Genomic DNA, 16,231 nt, shown 5'->3' with positions numbered 1-16,231 from the left:
AGGAAGGAAGGAAGGAAGGAAGGAAGGAAGGAAGGAAGGAAGGAAGGAAGGAAGGAAGGAAGGAAGGAAGGAAGAAAGGAAGAAAGAAAGAAAGGAAGAAAAAGAAAGAAAAACATTCAAGTTCAGGCTTAGCCACTAAATAGCCACATGACCTTCTGTGAGTGATTTAACTTCTCTGGGACCCAGTATCCTCATCTGTGAAATGAGAAAGTTGGATTAGATGACATTTTAGGTTCCTAACCTTTGAGACAATTAGGTTGCCCAGTGGTTAGAGTGCTAGACTTGGAGTCAGGAAGACCTGAGTTCAAATCCAGCCTTAGATACTTCCTAGCTGTGTGACCCTGGGCAAGTCTCTTAACCTCTGTTCTCCTTAATCCACTCCACTATCTTTGCCAAGAAAATCCCATGGACAATATTGGTACCCTATGGCCCATGGGGTCATGAAGAGTTGGACACAACTGAACAACAACAACATTCCTAACAGGTTTATTCAGTGCTCACAGTAGGACTTTAGTAAGTATTTGTCAAACGAACTCGTGCTATAGTAGGAAAACATCCCATAAACAGGCCTTAGATGTGATGTGGAGTTCAAAGACTGATATTTGAATCCCAATGCTGCCATTTGCTAGTCGTATGACCTTAGGCAAATTGTTGTTCCTCTCTGTGTCTCAGTTTCCCCATCAGTAAAATGAGAGCATTGGACTAGATCATCTCTAAGATCCCTTCCACCTTTAAATCCCATAATCAGATGGCAAAGGATTCTTCCATGGATGAGAACCAAAAACCCAGCTCTGAAACTGTCCTAACACTTTCCAAGAACCAGGTTCACATTTACCTAACTAAACCCCACTCAGATAATCAAATCCCTGCTCCAAGGCACACTGGCTGCTTCTCCACTAATCATATGTCTGTACCTCTGGAACATCCTCCAGCTTGTACAGATAAATATTTATCTTGGCTCCATGGTGTTTGTTTTATCTGCCCAATAAATCATAAACTCCTTGAAGACAGAGATAGTGGCTCCTTTTAGCTCCAACAAAGTCAAGAGGTGGTGACTCATGAGATAGTCAGGTAATTCCAATTTGCTTCTGATTACTCAAATTTTAAAAATGTCCAATTTAATGCCCACCCTCCACTCCCAAATGTTAGAGATTCAATATAAGGAACATTGGGACCAGAGAGAAGAACAGAGATTTCTAAATTAGGGCAAAGAGGGAGGAGAGGGACACAATTCTGTTCCTTCCCAGTGAGAAAGACAGCTGGAAAGCAGCCACCTTTGAAAGGAAGCCAAGGGAGGGGCTCTTAGGGAAGAGGCAATAAGGTGTGTCCTCAGGAGACCTGAGTTTGAAATTTGGCTCAACACTTTACTGTGTGATAGAAGGCAAGTACTTTGGCACACAGAAACTCAGAGCTGGAAAAGACCTGTGTCAAGCCGCTCCCCTCTCTAAGACCTCTACACCACTGCCAAACTGGTATTCCTAAAATGCAGGTTGGAACTCATTACTTCCCTGCTCAAGAAGCTCCATTGGCTCCCTATTGTCATCAGGATAAAATACACATTTGCCTGTTTAGTATTTAAAGCCTTTGCAACCTGACTTCCACCTGCCTATTTAGGATTATTACACATTACTTGCCTTCACACATTCTATATTCCAGGTAAGCTGAACTATTTGCTGTTTCCTGTTCATGATATTCCATTTTCCATCTACAAACTGTCCCACAGGACTGGAATGTACTCTCTCCTCACCTCCACTTCATAAAATCCTTAGCTGGGGTGGCTAGGTGATGAAGTGAATAGAGCAGCAGCCCTGGAGTCAGGAGGACCTGAGTTCAAATCTAGCCTCAGACACTTTCCCCAATTGAATATAAGCTCTTTGAAGGCAGGACTGTTTCCTTTTTTTGTTTGTTTTGTTTTGTTTTTTTGCAGGGGCAATTGGGGTTAAGTGACTTGCCCAAAGTCACACAGCTAGTTAAGTGTTAAGTGTCTGAGTCTGGATTTGAACTCAGGTCCTCCTGACTCCAGGGCAGGTGCTCTATTCACTGCACCACCTAGCCGCCCCAGGACTGTTTCCTTTTTGGGTTCCATCCAGTCTTTGTTGAAGGTTTTTAGTGACATGGGACCACTACATTCTAAGGGAGGCCATTCCACTTTACTATAGCTCTCATTCTTAGAAAATTTTTCCTTACACGAAACTTCAATTTTATTCTTTGCCAATGCCACCCAGTATGTCTAGTTCTGCTCAAAAAGGGAGAGAACAAGTCTATTATCTTTTCCATGTGAAAAACCTTTGAATATGTGGAGAAAATTATCATGTAGCCCCTAAGTCTTCTCCTCTCCAAACTAAAGATCTCTAATTCTTTCATCAGTCCTCATATGGCATGATCTTAAAGCCCTTCACCATTCTGATTGTCTCCCTCTGGGCTGTTTCCAATTTATCCATAATTTTCCTCAAAGAACTCAAATCAACACAACAGCCAACCATGATTCCAGAAGATGAAACATGCTACCACCTTCTGATAGAAAAGTGAAGGACTCAGAGTACAGATTGAAGCATACATATGCATATACATATACATACACACATACATATATGTGTCATGATGAAACATGCCGCACTCTTCCTTACAGAGAGATTGTGGATTCAGTGCAGACTGAGATATATTTTGAGGGAGCATTGTCGATAGGGAATTTGTTTTGCTTGGCTATACATATTTGTAACAGGAGTTTTGTTTTTCTTTCTTTAAAAATAAAAATTTGAACATACAATTTGAGAATGCCTCTTGTCTTTATATCATGGTCATTTCTGAGAAAAGACTCGATATCCCCTTCAAAGTTTCCTTGTAATAGAGAGAAATCATTAAACGCAACATCTGAGGCACTGAACATATCTGACATCATATGCAACAGTGTGACCTTGATGTTGCCCCACATCTAGTTTGAGAAAAGAAAAATATTTCCTCACCTGTTCTCTAAGATTATTAATGATTTTTCAGTTTGGCTCAAGTTCAGTTTTCTTTCAGTGATCTTTTTGTTTACTTGGTTGTAGTTCATTGTGTATATTGTTCTTTTCAAATATACTTATTTCATTCTCTATCAGTTCATACAAATCTTCCCTGAATTCCTCTTATCATTGTGCATTTCTTACTATGGCATGACCTGATCTTGATTTCATCATGGTGTCTATTTGTCTTCATTTTCTAGATGTTCACTAACCATCTCTTTAAAAATATATTCTAGGGGCGGCTAGGGGGCACAGTGAATGGAGCACTGGCCCCGGAGTCAGGAGGTCCTGAGTTCAAATCCGGCCTCAGACACTTAACACAGAAACTAGCCGTGTGACCTTGGGCAAGTCACTTAACCCCAATTACCTTGCAAAAAAGAAAAAAATATATATATATTCTATAATTTTGCCAGGAATCCAAGTTAAATTCACTGGCCTATATAGTTTACAGATTTTATTTTCTTCCCTTTTTTTGAAAACAAAGATATTGCCCTTTTCTAATCCTGAGACATCTCTATTCTCTACAGTCTTTCAAAGATCCCTGACAGTGGCTCAGTAAACACAGTTGCCAATTCTTTCAGTAAAAATAATAATAAATATTATATATTATTATGTATTGCCATTTATTATTATTATTTATATAACGCTTTAACATTGCAAAGTGCTTTATATGAGTTCTCTTATATGATGATCTGCATAAAAACCCTGTGAGGTAGGTGCTATTATTATCTACATTTTACAAATGAGGAAACTGAAACATACAGAGGTTAAATGACTTGCCCAGGGTCACACAGCTAATAAGTACCTGAGGCAAGTACCTCCAAGCACTTTATCCCCTCTATCATATAACTGCTTTAGTACCCAAGGCTATATAGTTAATCTGGGTCTGGTCACTTGAACTTATCAAAGGTATCCAGGTCCCCTCTTTCTACCACCCTCCTTTTCTTGGCTCTCAGCTCCCTACTAGTCACTTTTTGTTTTGTCCTTCCCTGTACAAAGAACATTCTCCATTAGCAGAGAAAATTGATTGTTTGGTTGTTGTCCTTCATTGTCAAAGAGGACTAAAATGATACCACTGTGTTGGGGTCAAAGTACAATGTATCTGACTCTGGCTGATCAGACCAATATGAGCTCAGAAGGCTCTACCACAGGTCAGACACACATAGTCCAAGTGGACGTTTGGAGTAGAGATGTCTCTAAATTTGTGCATCTCACATTTCTTTTGAGCTACTGCAGCAAAGAAAATAGAAAGAAAATAAAGGACCGAGAGGCTTCATCACATCTTCCATTACCGTGTTTCCCCGATAATAAGACACTGTCTTATTAATTTTTTTGGACAGAAAAACACCAGAGGGCTTATTTTCAGGGGAGGGCTTATTTTAATGAACATTGACAGCAATTTTAATAAACAGGTAAAGGTGAACAAAAAAATGTACCTTTATTCAATAAGCAAATCACTGGGGAAGAACAGGATGACGCGCTCACTGCTGCAGCTCTGATTGGATGAAGCTTGGAGCACGGCGTGCATTTCAGGGGGGGGGGGACGGTGCATACAGAGGGTACCGTAATGTAGCGTGTAGCGCAGGGGATCACCTTCACTACAGTAGCAATCTCAATAGGGCTTAATTTCGGGGGAGGGCTTATTTTAGAGGAATCTTACACAGTAAGGGGAGGGCTTATTTTCGGGATAGGTCTTATTATCGGGGAAACATGGTATCTTTATTTTATTCACAGTCGTCCTGTACCTTCTTTGATCTCTCATTCATTCCCAACATAACTAAAATTATATATACATATGTGTGTATATATATGAATGTATATACATGTGTATATGTATGTGTGTATATATATACATATATATATATATATATATATATTTGTCCTTAACTTTCCTTGACAGTCTCTGCTTATTCTGAGCATTTGTTTTCCAAATACTATTCTTCTAGGCCAGAAATAATAATAATACTTGTACCACCCTCCTCACAAGGTTATGAGCAAAATGCTTTTGTAAATTTCAATGTGCTTTGTAAATGGGAGATTTTATAGGAAAAGGGGCCAGAGCAGGGAGGGTGGTAGAGATTTGAGATAAAATGGGAAACACAGAGCTATTCAGATGAAGGCAGGGAAGCAGCTGAAAAGGGAGGGGTCAAGAGAGCAGAGAACAGCTCAAAAAAATAAAATCACTCAATCTAGAGCTTAAAGTCGGAACAGAGAACACTATCAAAGCTGAAAGGGATCTTAGACATCACATAGGCCAGCCATTTCATTTTACAGATAAAGAAACTGAGTCCCAGGAAGGTAATAGGGTCATGAGCTCATAGATGGAAGGGAGCTTAGAGGTCACCGCAGCCAACCCCATTGTTTTAAAGATGAGGAGTCTGAGCCACCTGCCCAAGATCATAAAGTGGCTGAGCCAGGATTCGAACCTGGGGCTCTGATTCCAAAGCTAGCACTCTTTCCTCAGAGTCACACTGCAGGAAAGTACCAAGATCACAACAATGAGTTAGTGGTAAATCTGGAACTAGACACCAAATCTCTTGATCTCCATTCTAGGTCTACATTTTTACTATGTCCCCCAAAACAGAGGTTAGAATTTAAGTGGGAACTAAAACAAGCCTACTCTCCCAACTCTAACCATTCTGACAAACCCCATTCCCCCCATTCTCAACACCAACTGTACCTGGGGCAGCTAGGTGGCCCAGTGAATAGAGCTCCAGCCCTGGAGTCAGGACCACCTAAGTTCAAATTCAGCCTCAAACACTTAGCCTTACTAGCCGTGTGACCTTGGGCAAGTCACTTAACCCCAATTGCCCAGCCTTCCCCCCTCCAAAAGAGCAAAATTAAAAAATTAAACCCCCCCCCACCAACCCTACCTAATCCTAACTGTCCTCCTTCCCACCCACTCACTACTTGGGGCTCTGGGGAGGTGATGGAAAAGGGAGTGGACACCATAGGATAGAGCTTATACTTTACAGTTTACAGAGTATTTTCCTCACAACTCTATAAGTTAGGAAATAAAAGCATTATTATACTCATTTTACAGATGAGAAAATTAAGCTTCAAAGAAGTAAAAATGACTTGCCCACAGCTAATAATAAGCAGAATTAAGTCTCTAAAAGAGCTAGAACCCTGTTCTCCATTCTCCTCCACCTTCTATTATTTCTGCCCATACATACATTGAGGCAAGCTCTAGTCCTGGGCTTCTCTAAGTGTAGGACCTAGTGGCCAACAGAGTAGAATGTTACAAATGGAAGCAGAAAGAGCAGGCCCAGACCTCAGCAAAACTATAGAGAATTTTGTCTTCAGAGCCATACTTTCCTCGTATATTAATTCCCCTCCTCCTCGACTGAATTCTTAGTACCCCACTTCCTCATTCCCGATCAAAACTACCTCTCCACAAAGGAACTGATACATTTATTTAGACTTAGGGATTTTCCAAAATAACCACAAGGATGTACCATTAGAGCATTAAAGGGACAGCACAATCCAATAACACCACCCCCATTTTACAGTTACAAAAACTGTAGCCCAAAGAGAATTGGCTGACTTGTGCAAATTTGGGAAGGGCCTAGGATTAGGCCTTCAACTGCCTGGTCCTCAGCTTTGTATTCATTCTCCCAGGAGGGATGGTAAAGTGAGAAAGGTTACATCACATAGCAGATAGAAGGCTGCTTTTAGGATCAGGATGTCCTGGGTTTGAATCCTGTATCAGAAACTTGAAAGCTGTGTAAACTCAGTTTCTCAAATGCAAAAAGGGGATAATAAGAGCATCTCCCTCACAGGGTAATTTTGAGAATCAAATGAGATAATGTATTTAAATTACTTAGCAAAATTTAAAAAGCAATAGGGAAAAGTTGGGAGAGAGTGGGACGGTGGGGGATGGTGTTAACAAGCCTAGGCAGAAGTTTTCTTTTTTAAAAATGTAAATGAGGGCTTCTGCAGATGGTTTAGGGAAAACAGTGGGTACTTGCCTGAGGAGTACAGGGGTTACTTTAAACATAGGTTGATATGCATTTCCATTTATGCCAGCATATTATAGTGTTTCCTTGTTTTATGTTATATTATGTTGTATTATATTGTCATATTGTAGCATCATATCATATTATATTACATTATTTATATAATGTATATATTATATAATTATATTATATTCAATTATATTATATTGTCATATTATGTTATATCATATTGTTATAGTATATTATACTGTGTAATTTCATTATTAAAGTATTATGTCATCACATTATTATATTATATCAGATTATATCACATATTATGATATGTAACATTATATTATACAGGTTGTCCGAAAGGTTTTAGTGCAGCTTTAAGCTAGTAAAGTTTTAAGCTATTAAACTTTATATATTTTTTGTATAAATTTATGTATATGTATATGTTTATATGTATAAACTTATATGTACATATAAAACTTTAAGCTATTAAAACTACACTGTTTTCAGTTGTAATTCTTCATGACCTCATTTAGGTTTTTCTTGGCAAAGATACTGGAATGGCTTGCCATTTGACTTTAAGCCCAGTGCTCTACCCACCACACCACCTAGCTGCCCACTCCGGTAAAAACACTATTTTTAAAACTTGCCCTGTATAATCCCTATTTTAAGAGAAGGTGAACTATGAAGGGAATGAGGAAGGATAGAGGTGGAAATGTGAAGAGATAAAAGGTACTTTTGTATATAAGGAAGTGAGGGTAAAAGGTATAATTATGGAAACTGAATAGAATGGGATGGACTCATGGAGAGAGAAGTGGCAGTGCTAGGGGGAAATAAACTGAAATGATAAGGTAAATGGTTGTGAATTCATCACCATTTGGAACAGAAATGATAAGGGGTGAGCCTAGGACAAAGAGGCTTACTTAGTTCCTCAAACCTCAAAAGGGGGAAATGCTATATAGCTGGTAGCTCCCCATGGTCCTGAAGGGGGACAGCTGAGTAAGAACTTATCCATAATAAAGTGGGCAGCATTGTGCAATGGAGAGACCTCTACATTTAGAATTATAGGGTGTGGGTTCAAATCTCAGCTCTGCCACTTACTAGCTGTGTCATCTTGGGCAAATCAGTTAATTTTCTATGACTTAATTTCCTCAGCTGTAAAGGGGAGAGTAGATGAGATGACCTCTAAGGTTCTTTCCAATCTAAGAGCCCATAATATCCCACTGGTAATTTAGGGTCTGCAAAACATTTTTCTCCCAATACCCTTAGTAAGGGTGCATTATGGGTGTTATTATCCCTATTACACAGATGAAGGAAACTAAGACCAAGTGAAGGGAGTTATCGAGGGTCTTGCAAGTAATAATTAGCAAAGAAGGGACTCAAATTCACATCTTCTTACTCCTACAATGAAAGGATTTAGATTTAGAGGTAGGGCTTTGGAGATCTCCCAGTTCCTCAGTTGTTGGATGAGAAAGCTGAGGGCCAGGGAAGTAAAATGTCGCCCCAGGATACACAACAAATAAACCAGCCAGGTCCCCAGACTCCAAAATCAGTACTCTTGCTGCCATATCATGCCTGTTATGCTACCCTTTCCACTAAACTACACTGCCTTATCCAAGAGTCACGATCTAGGACCGAGGTGGGGAACCTGTAGCCTTGATATGGCCTCCTAGGTCCTGGGGTGTGGCCTTTTGAATGAATGCAACTTTTACAGAACAAATCCTTTTATTAAAGGGATTTGTTCTGTGAAGTTTAGAGTCAGTCAAAGGGATACACTTGAGGACCTAGAGGGCCATATGTGGCCTCAAAGCCACAGGTTCCCCACCCCTGATCTAGGAGAAAGGTCTATAGACTAAGAGTCTTTAAGACATCAGGATATTGGGAAGAAACACTGGATTTAGAATCTAAAGAACCCAGGTTTAGAGAATCACAGAAATTTATCACTTAGCAACCAACCATCAGGTGCTGAACTGCTCTGAGCTTTGCTAGGCTGATCTAAGGATTGCTGAAAGCCCTGGACTGAATCTTTTCCCATTTGGTAGGACTGCCCCAAGTCCAACATCTGTTGTGGGTCACGTACAAACCCCAAGGGGGCATCAGAGGAGAGTGTTAATCAACAGGTCCCATCTGTAAAATGAGGACAATAATTCCTACAATAATAACTTCATAAGATTGTTTGATGATCAAATAATAAAATATATGTAAAGAACCATGCAGCAATAATTTGAATTGCCCCAGATATATGTCATGTTCATCTCTTTGGTTTGATTACAAGCTCGTTGAGGTCAGAGGACTTTGTATTGCTTCTATTACATACACATACACATATATGTAAGTGTATAGATAGATATGTTGGTGTGCATATATACACATTGGTGTGTATGTATGTATGATGTATGTATGTTGGTTGATAGATCAAGAGAAAATGGCAATAGGAAGCCTGAGTTCATTGCTTAGTGCTTTAAGACTTTGTGAAGTAAATACTCCCTGTGGTCTACCTCAGTTCTCCCTGATTATGCCTGGACATTCCTTCATGTGGGCACAAAGTTTAAGGTAAGGCAGCATGGCTCTAGGAATGAGCATTGACTTTGTAGTCAGATATTTTGGGTCCAAATCTGAGCTGTCCTATTTTACTACTCAGGATCTTTGCTCCTTCGACAATAAAAATAATGGTTGGATTGAATAATAATAATAAATAATAGCTAGCATTCTTGGTTTGCAAAGCACTTTACAAATATTATGTTATTTTATCCTCACAATAACCCTGTGAAGTAGATGCTATTATTATCATTCCCATTTTACAGATGAAGAGACCGAGGATAAGAGACTTCCCCAGGGTTGTTCAGGTAGGAAGTGAAGACAGCAGGATTTGAATGAAAGTCTCTCTAACTCCAACTCCCACATGCTAACTATCCATTGTACCACTTGGCTGACTCTGAGGTCTCTTGCAACTTTTCATCTTTGACTTGCCTACCTGCAGGCTTATGATTGAAGAGGATAGGTGGGATGAAAAAATGGTTAAATTCTTACTAGCCATGTGACCTTGGGCAAGTCACCTAGCCCCAATTGCCCTGCCTTCCCCCCTCCAAAATAAAAGCAAAATAATGGTTAAATCACCAAAGAAAAACCCCAGAGGAAAGACTGGGACCCAGGAGCTCTGAGTTTGATGAATAAACCTTCCTCCTTTGTCTCCTTGGGAATATTTTAGGGTCATAGAATCTCCAAATTAAAAGAAATTTTAGTGGTTCATCTCATGTTGTCATTGTTGTTGAGCCATTTCAGCTGTGTCTGACTCTTCATGACTCCATTTTTGAGTTTTCTTGGCAAAGATACTGGAGTGGTTTGCTATTTTTTGCTCCAGCTGATTTTGCAGGTGAGTAAGTTGAGGCCATTAGGGTTAAGTGACTTATCCAGGGTCACACAGTTACTAAGTATCTGAGACTGGATTTGAACTCATGAAGGTGAGTCTTCCTGATTCTAAGCCCAATGTTCTATGCACTCTGCTACCTAGCTGCCCCTCATCAAGTCTACTTCCTATTTAAAAAAAAATCCTCTACAACATTTCTCTCAATTGATCATCCAGTGATGGGGAAGCCATTATCTCCCAAGGAAGCCTATGCCAATTTTGGATCTCTCTAAGTTAGAAAGAATTTCCATAAATCAAGTCCAAATTTGTCTCTTTGCAAATTCCGTGTGTTTCTCAGAGTTCTGCCCTCTGGGGCCATCTGGAACAAGTTTAACCCCCTCTGTGTGACAGCCTTTTAGGCATGTGAAGACAGGTATTATATTTGCTCTAAGACTTTTCTCCAGGCTAAATGTCCTTGTTCCTTTAGCCCATCCTCAGATGACAGACCCTTCACCATCCTGATTGCCCCCCTCTCTTCAGTTTATCGGTGTGCTTCCTATGGTATGGCTTCCAGAATAGACCAATGCGCTCCAGATGTGGTCTGATGAGGACAGAGTAGAGCAGGAAGGGCTACAACCTCTTGTTTGCTTCTGTATGTATTTCTATTCAAATGGAAAAAAAAACACTAAAGGCAAAATGTCATCCAAGTGGCTGTTTTACTGAGAAAAAGGAATGGAAATTGACTTATATTGATTGTCATAGGGCTTTATAGGATATGGAGCTAGTAAGGTTGTTGTTGACCTCCTTCCCCTCCTCATTTTACAGAACAAGAAAGTAAAGAGACCTGGAAGGGTTACACGATTTGGCCATGGTCATACAACTAAGGAAACAGGCATTGGAAATGATGAGGGAAAGGCAGTTAGGTGGTGGTGCAGTGAATACAGCTCTGGGTCTGGCTGGAGTCAAGACAACCTGAGTTCTAATCCAGCCTCAGGCACTTAGTAGCTGTGTGACCTTGGATAAATCATTCAACCTCAGTTTCCTCAACTGCAAAATGGGGATGATGAAAATAATAGCACCTCCCTCTCAGGGTTGAGAGAATCAAATGAGATAATATTTATAAAGCACTTAGCACAGTTCTTGACACATAGTAAGCACTATATAAGTGGTAGCAATTATTATTACCATGATCAGATGAGATAATATTTGTAAAATGCTTAGCACAGTGCATAACACATAGTAGGCACTATGTAAATGCTAGCTATTACCATTATTACTGTGAAATGAGATATTTGTAAAGTGCTTACCACATAGTAGGCACTATATAAATACTAACTATTATTATCAGATAAGATATTTGTAAAGTGTTTAGCACAGTGCCTAACACATAGTAGGCACAATATAAATGCTAGCTGTTGTTAATTATTACTATTTTAATTAAATAATAATTAATCTAATTAATTATTACTATTTTAGAGCTAAGATCCGAACCTTGATCTCCTGACTCTAAAACTAGTCTCTTTCCACCATACCATGCTGTAGAAAGTTCAAGATGCCCCTTGCTTACTCCCCTTCCACAAAAAGCAGCAAAGGGCTTAGATGACGCAGATGTTACATAATCAGTGGATACCTTGGATATCTGCCTAGGAAAAATGAAGCTTTCAAGTTAAAGAATGAGCAGACCAAGAAGCAGCTTGCCTTGCCATGCATACCAATGATTATGAGAAGGTCTGAATAAGAGAGACAGCCTGGCTCCGGAGAGAGGGCTATGCAGAGTCATGAACACCTGGGACCCAATTCCAGCTCTGCCACATAATAACAATGGCTAGCATTTAGAGAGCATTTTAAGGTTTTTGAGCACTTTACAAATATCTCGTTTTTATCTCACAACAACCCTGGGAGGTAGGTACTATTATCACTATTATTATCCTCATATTACAGATGAAGAACTGAGACAAACAGGGACTTAAGTCGCATATTGGCTATGTGACCCTTGACAAACTATTTACCTCTCTGCTTCAGGCAGCTAAGACAAGTTACATGGGGAGAGAAAGTCCCTTGATAGGAGCCCCCTTTACCAGTGAAATCACAAGTCTGATTTTAAATAAATAAATAAATGCTTCCTTTAAGGGTCTTTACATTGTACTACAGCATTAACTCTTCAAGCCAAAAAATTGAATGTCAGGTATCAGAAAACCAAACTGAGTGAGAGAGTTACTTTTGGGAGGTAAGAGAATCTAACTGGTCCGTAAAATCATGCCTCATCCATAGCCACTAAGTCTATATATGGGTCATAATAGCCCTGTGTTTGGGCATCTTGAGAAATAGAGATGAGACTAAGAAGTATGAGTTTCTACTATGGGGAGACTGTAATTAAAGGAAAATCAAAGGCTAGAGAAACTTTCAAGATAACATTGCTTTGCATATTTTGAGTTACCAAGGGAAGGGAAATTCATAATCTTAAGAAAGGTTGGCTTTTACATGGAGATTTACGAAAAGAAAGTGCTTTCCTCACAATGCTCCTAAGAAGTAGGTGGTGAAATTTTCATTATCTTCATTTTGCAGATGATGAAATTGAGGCCCACAGAAGTAAGTGACTTGCCCAGGGTCACATAGAGCCAGTATTTAACTCAGATCTCTTGACTGAAAAGTCTACTACTTTTTCCACCAGAATAAAAAAAATGTTGAGTAATCCCAGTTTATTTTACATATGAAAATATTGAAACTCAGAAAGATAAGATTACTTTGGTCTAAGAGCAGTGGCAGGTCCAGAACCAGACCTTGAATTCAGGTCTCCTGACTGCCAGTCTTATATTTTCATTCTACCAGATCCTGTGCTTCTATTGGTATTTCCCCAATGGGGCAACTCTAATTTCTATACTCCCACCTCCTGATTCTCTGAAATTGAACATCTAACTCATTTGATCCATTTACCTTACCCAATTTCTCTTATTTTTCTATTTTTGCTTTCAAGTTTGTGGGAGGGTGTGTGTGCGCGCATACATGTATGGGCCCTGGATGTTTTCTGCTTCTCTGCATTTTCCTATGATGTTAAGCAAGCTGACACTTCCTCCAAATTCTGTTTGCCCAGCATTGCTGCATAGAGAGAAAGAAAGACTGCCTAAAATATCTCAAACCAGGGCCTTTCCCACTAGCTCCCCTCTTCTAACGTGCAATTTAGGAATAGCACTTGTGTATTGTAAATTTCCACCTGCCCTAGCTGCAACTCCTGGGGATTTATCCTGACTCCTCCCTTGTTGTTTTCTTCCTCACCAGAACTGTCCTGGCTGGTACCCAGGACATCAGTGGGGGTCATCCACTCTTTGTCCATTCCTCTATCTTTTTAAGCCCTCAGGTGATCATGGGTGACTTCCAGCTCTGTCCCAGTATCTCCCCTCTCTCTCCTTTTGTCTTCTTTCACTTTATAGGGTCTTGCTGTCTTTTCAGTCTTCATTCAAAGATCTGGAAGAGAGCCTGCCCATCTATCAAGACCACCACCCCTACCTTCTTCCTCCAATCATAGCAGACCAACAGTCACACCCTGTCTTTGGGAATGAAACCAGAAAAGAAAGAGAAGGGTGCACACCTGGCTCACTCTGTCCTCCTGGAGGCCAGAGATTTGATTGGAAAGAGTATTTGACACAGTGAGAATGGGGTGACTTGGGGACAACCATCCATCAGAAAAAAAAAAAAAAAGGAATCAAGTGGCTGATTGATCCTTACAAGAAATAAACCTGTTGCCCTCTAGATATCTTCACAGACAAACCCAAAAATAAACCCCTGGAGTTGCTGCTACCACAGGTCGAAGAGAAACTGAGACTTGCTATGTATGCCAGTCAGCCCCGGGCATCCAGCCAAAGCCTTGATATTAATGGAAATATCACCATCAACCAGCAAGTGATTCCTGTCAAACACAATATCTTCCTATGACCCTTAACAAGAAGGAGTGGGGGTGGGGCTAGGGTTTGTCAGCTCCGGCAGTGGACAATCTCCACTTGGTGATCTCGGTGTCTTGGCATTAGGTTCCCAGAAAGATAGACTCTAGGCTTGCCAGGACTGGGTGGAGGGCAGTGCTGGAGAAGAGGTGGATGGAGTGGATCAGTGACTCAGCACTGAAGTCAGTCAACCTCACACTCAGGAAGGAGTCATCCTCATACATAGCTCCAGAGGGCTGAGGGGGAGCAGCTCAGGGATAGCCCTCGGGCACCGAGAGGAGTTGGGGCACGTTGGAGGAAACAGCCCTGCCCACAAGAAAACCTTTCAAGCATCTTTGCCCTTGGGACACCTGAAAGCTAACTCAGACCTGTCTCTGGGAGCAGATGAGAGGGAGGGGAAGAAGGCCCCAGGTGCTGAAAGTATCGAGAGTAAGAGTACTGAGGGTCAGCCCCAAGTAGTCCCGAGTGTCAGAGAGAACAAGCCAAGTCACGTGGAGCAGGTGCAGAGAGACCCGTCACTAGAGAACAGCCACTGATGGAACAGAGGAAGAATCAAAGACAGGGCCCCTTTCTTGTCTTATGTTTATCCGGGCGTTATTTTTGTCATAGAATTTTTTTTTGGGGGGGGGGGGGGGGGAAGGTTCAGATATATAATTTGAAAGAGAAAACTTCCCAGGTGGGAGTTCAGATGGACAGTCTTAGAGAGCGGCCTGGGGCACTGAGAAGTTAAGTGTCTTGCCTACGATCCCCCAACTAGTCTTTGGCAGAGGGAGGTGTTCTTGCCCGAAGTCCACCTGGGACTTGCCTGGCATAAATCACAAACTACCAAACGTCAGAGTTGGGGTGGTACCTTGGAGGCCAACACCTTCATTTTCATTTTACAGATAAGAAAACTAATGAGACCAATGTCTGATAGGAAGTCTGGAGACCCAAGAATTCTAGGAAACTAGACTTGCTAAGATTCTGCTAGCAAAGGGCCCTTCAGCCCGTCCTTTTTTCGGTCCGTGGCCCCAGGGGCAATAACCTCTGTCCCCGCCTCCTGAACCCCAGACTTCCAAGAGAAAAAACAGCTTACCCAGTCTGGGACAGCTTTCTGGGACCAGCGGATCCCCAAGTGCCAAGAACAGGACGGCCAGAAGCACCAGGGTGACAGACTGCATGCTTCCTCCTCCTCTAATACACCATTCTCCTATGGGAGCAGCGGCCCCTGGGCTGCCTCTGGGTGGTCTCACTTCTCCCACTGTCCATTCGTCATATCAGGTTCACTCCCAGTCCCCATCCCGGGGAGCGCTATGCTCCCCGGTCGCTTTCCAGCCGGCTCCGCGCCCCTTTCCGCTCTCTAGCCGGCTATGCTCGCTCCGCGTCTCTCTGGCTTAGCTCGACCGGCTCCGCGCTCCTCTCCCCCGCCTGCCTCTACAGCCCAAGCCCGGGCAGGACCAAGCGAACGTGCAGGCTCCCTCTCTCACTCCGTCTCTTATTCACTCTCAGCAAGCCCTGACTGTCTCAGCTCAACTTCCCACTTAGACATGACTCAGAGTGGTGTATAGTTCTGGCAAACACAGGAAAACATTTGAGGAACTCAGCGCTGAAGCGGCTGTCGAATGTCCCCATGTGCGATTGTGAAATCCGGGACCGATTGAGCAACAGCCTGGGCAAGAGGGGAGACGTGAGGGCGGGTTTCCAGAAAACACTCCACACCTGAGCGAGGAGGAGACAGCACACCCTGAGCATTCATAGGCTGATTTCTTCTCAGCAGCACAGTTGAAGGGGAGGTGGGGGTCGGTATTATTATACAAGAAAATTGAGGCTCACAGAGATTTGCTGGGGACCCTAGAGTAAGTTAGTGGTACAGCTGGGACTTGAAGTCAGTTCTTCCTCATTCACAATAACAACTCGTATTTATACAGGGTGTTTCCCAAGTCCAGGCAGTTAGTATTAAGCTGACTTTTGGGAAACACCCTGTATAGTACTTGTTAAGTGCTTTACAAATATTGTATC

The 16,231-nt window shown here is 41.6% G+C and overlaps 1 protein-coding gene across 3 annotated transcripts in view; it reads right to left on the bottom strand.

Annotated features, from left to right (window-relative positions):
* The window catches only part of IL6R (interleukin 6 receptor), a 66,482-nt gene extending 50,531 nt beyond the window's left edge, over positions 1-15,951 (bottom strand). The window contains exon 1 of one of the 3 annotated variants that reach the window (XM_069078025.1): positions 15,309-15,951. In XM_069078025.1, coding sequence (XP_068934126.1) covers positions 15,309-15,393 — 85 coding nt within the window. In that variant the 5' untranslated portion in view covers positions 15,394-15,951. The remainder of the gene's footprint in view (positions 1-15,308) is intronic. The other 2 variants (XM_069078024.1, XM_069078023.1) reach the window with 2 other exon arrangements.
* Positions 15,952-16,231: the final 280 nt, after the last annotated feature.

The sequence above is a fragment of the Petaurus breviceps genome, unplaced genomic scaffold, assembly GCF_028583685.1.
Source record: "Petaurus breviceps papuanus isolate PSGF00001 unplaced genomic scaffold, PetGlider_PUasm1.0 91023, whole genome shotgun sequence".
Taxonomy (NCBI): Eukaryota; Metazoa; Chordata; class Mammalia; order Diprotodontia; family Petauridae; genus Petaurus; species Petaurus breviceps.
The sequence above is the reverse complement of the archived record's forward strand: the minus strand, read 5'-3'. Positions and strand labels throughout refer to the sequence as shown.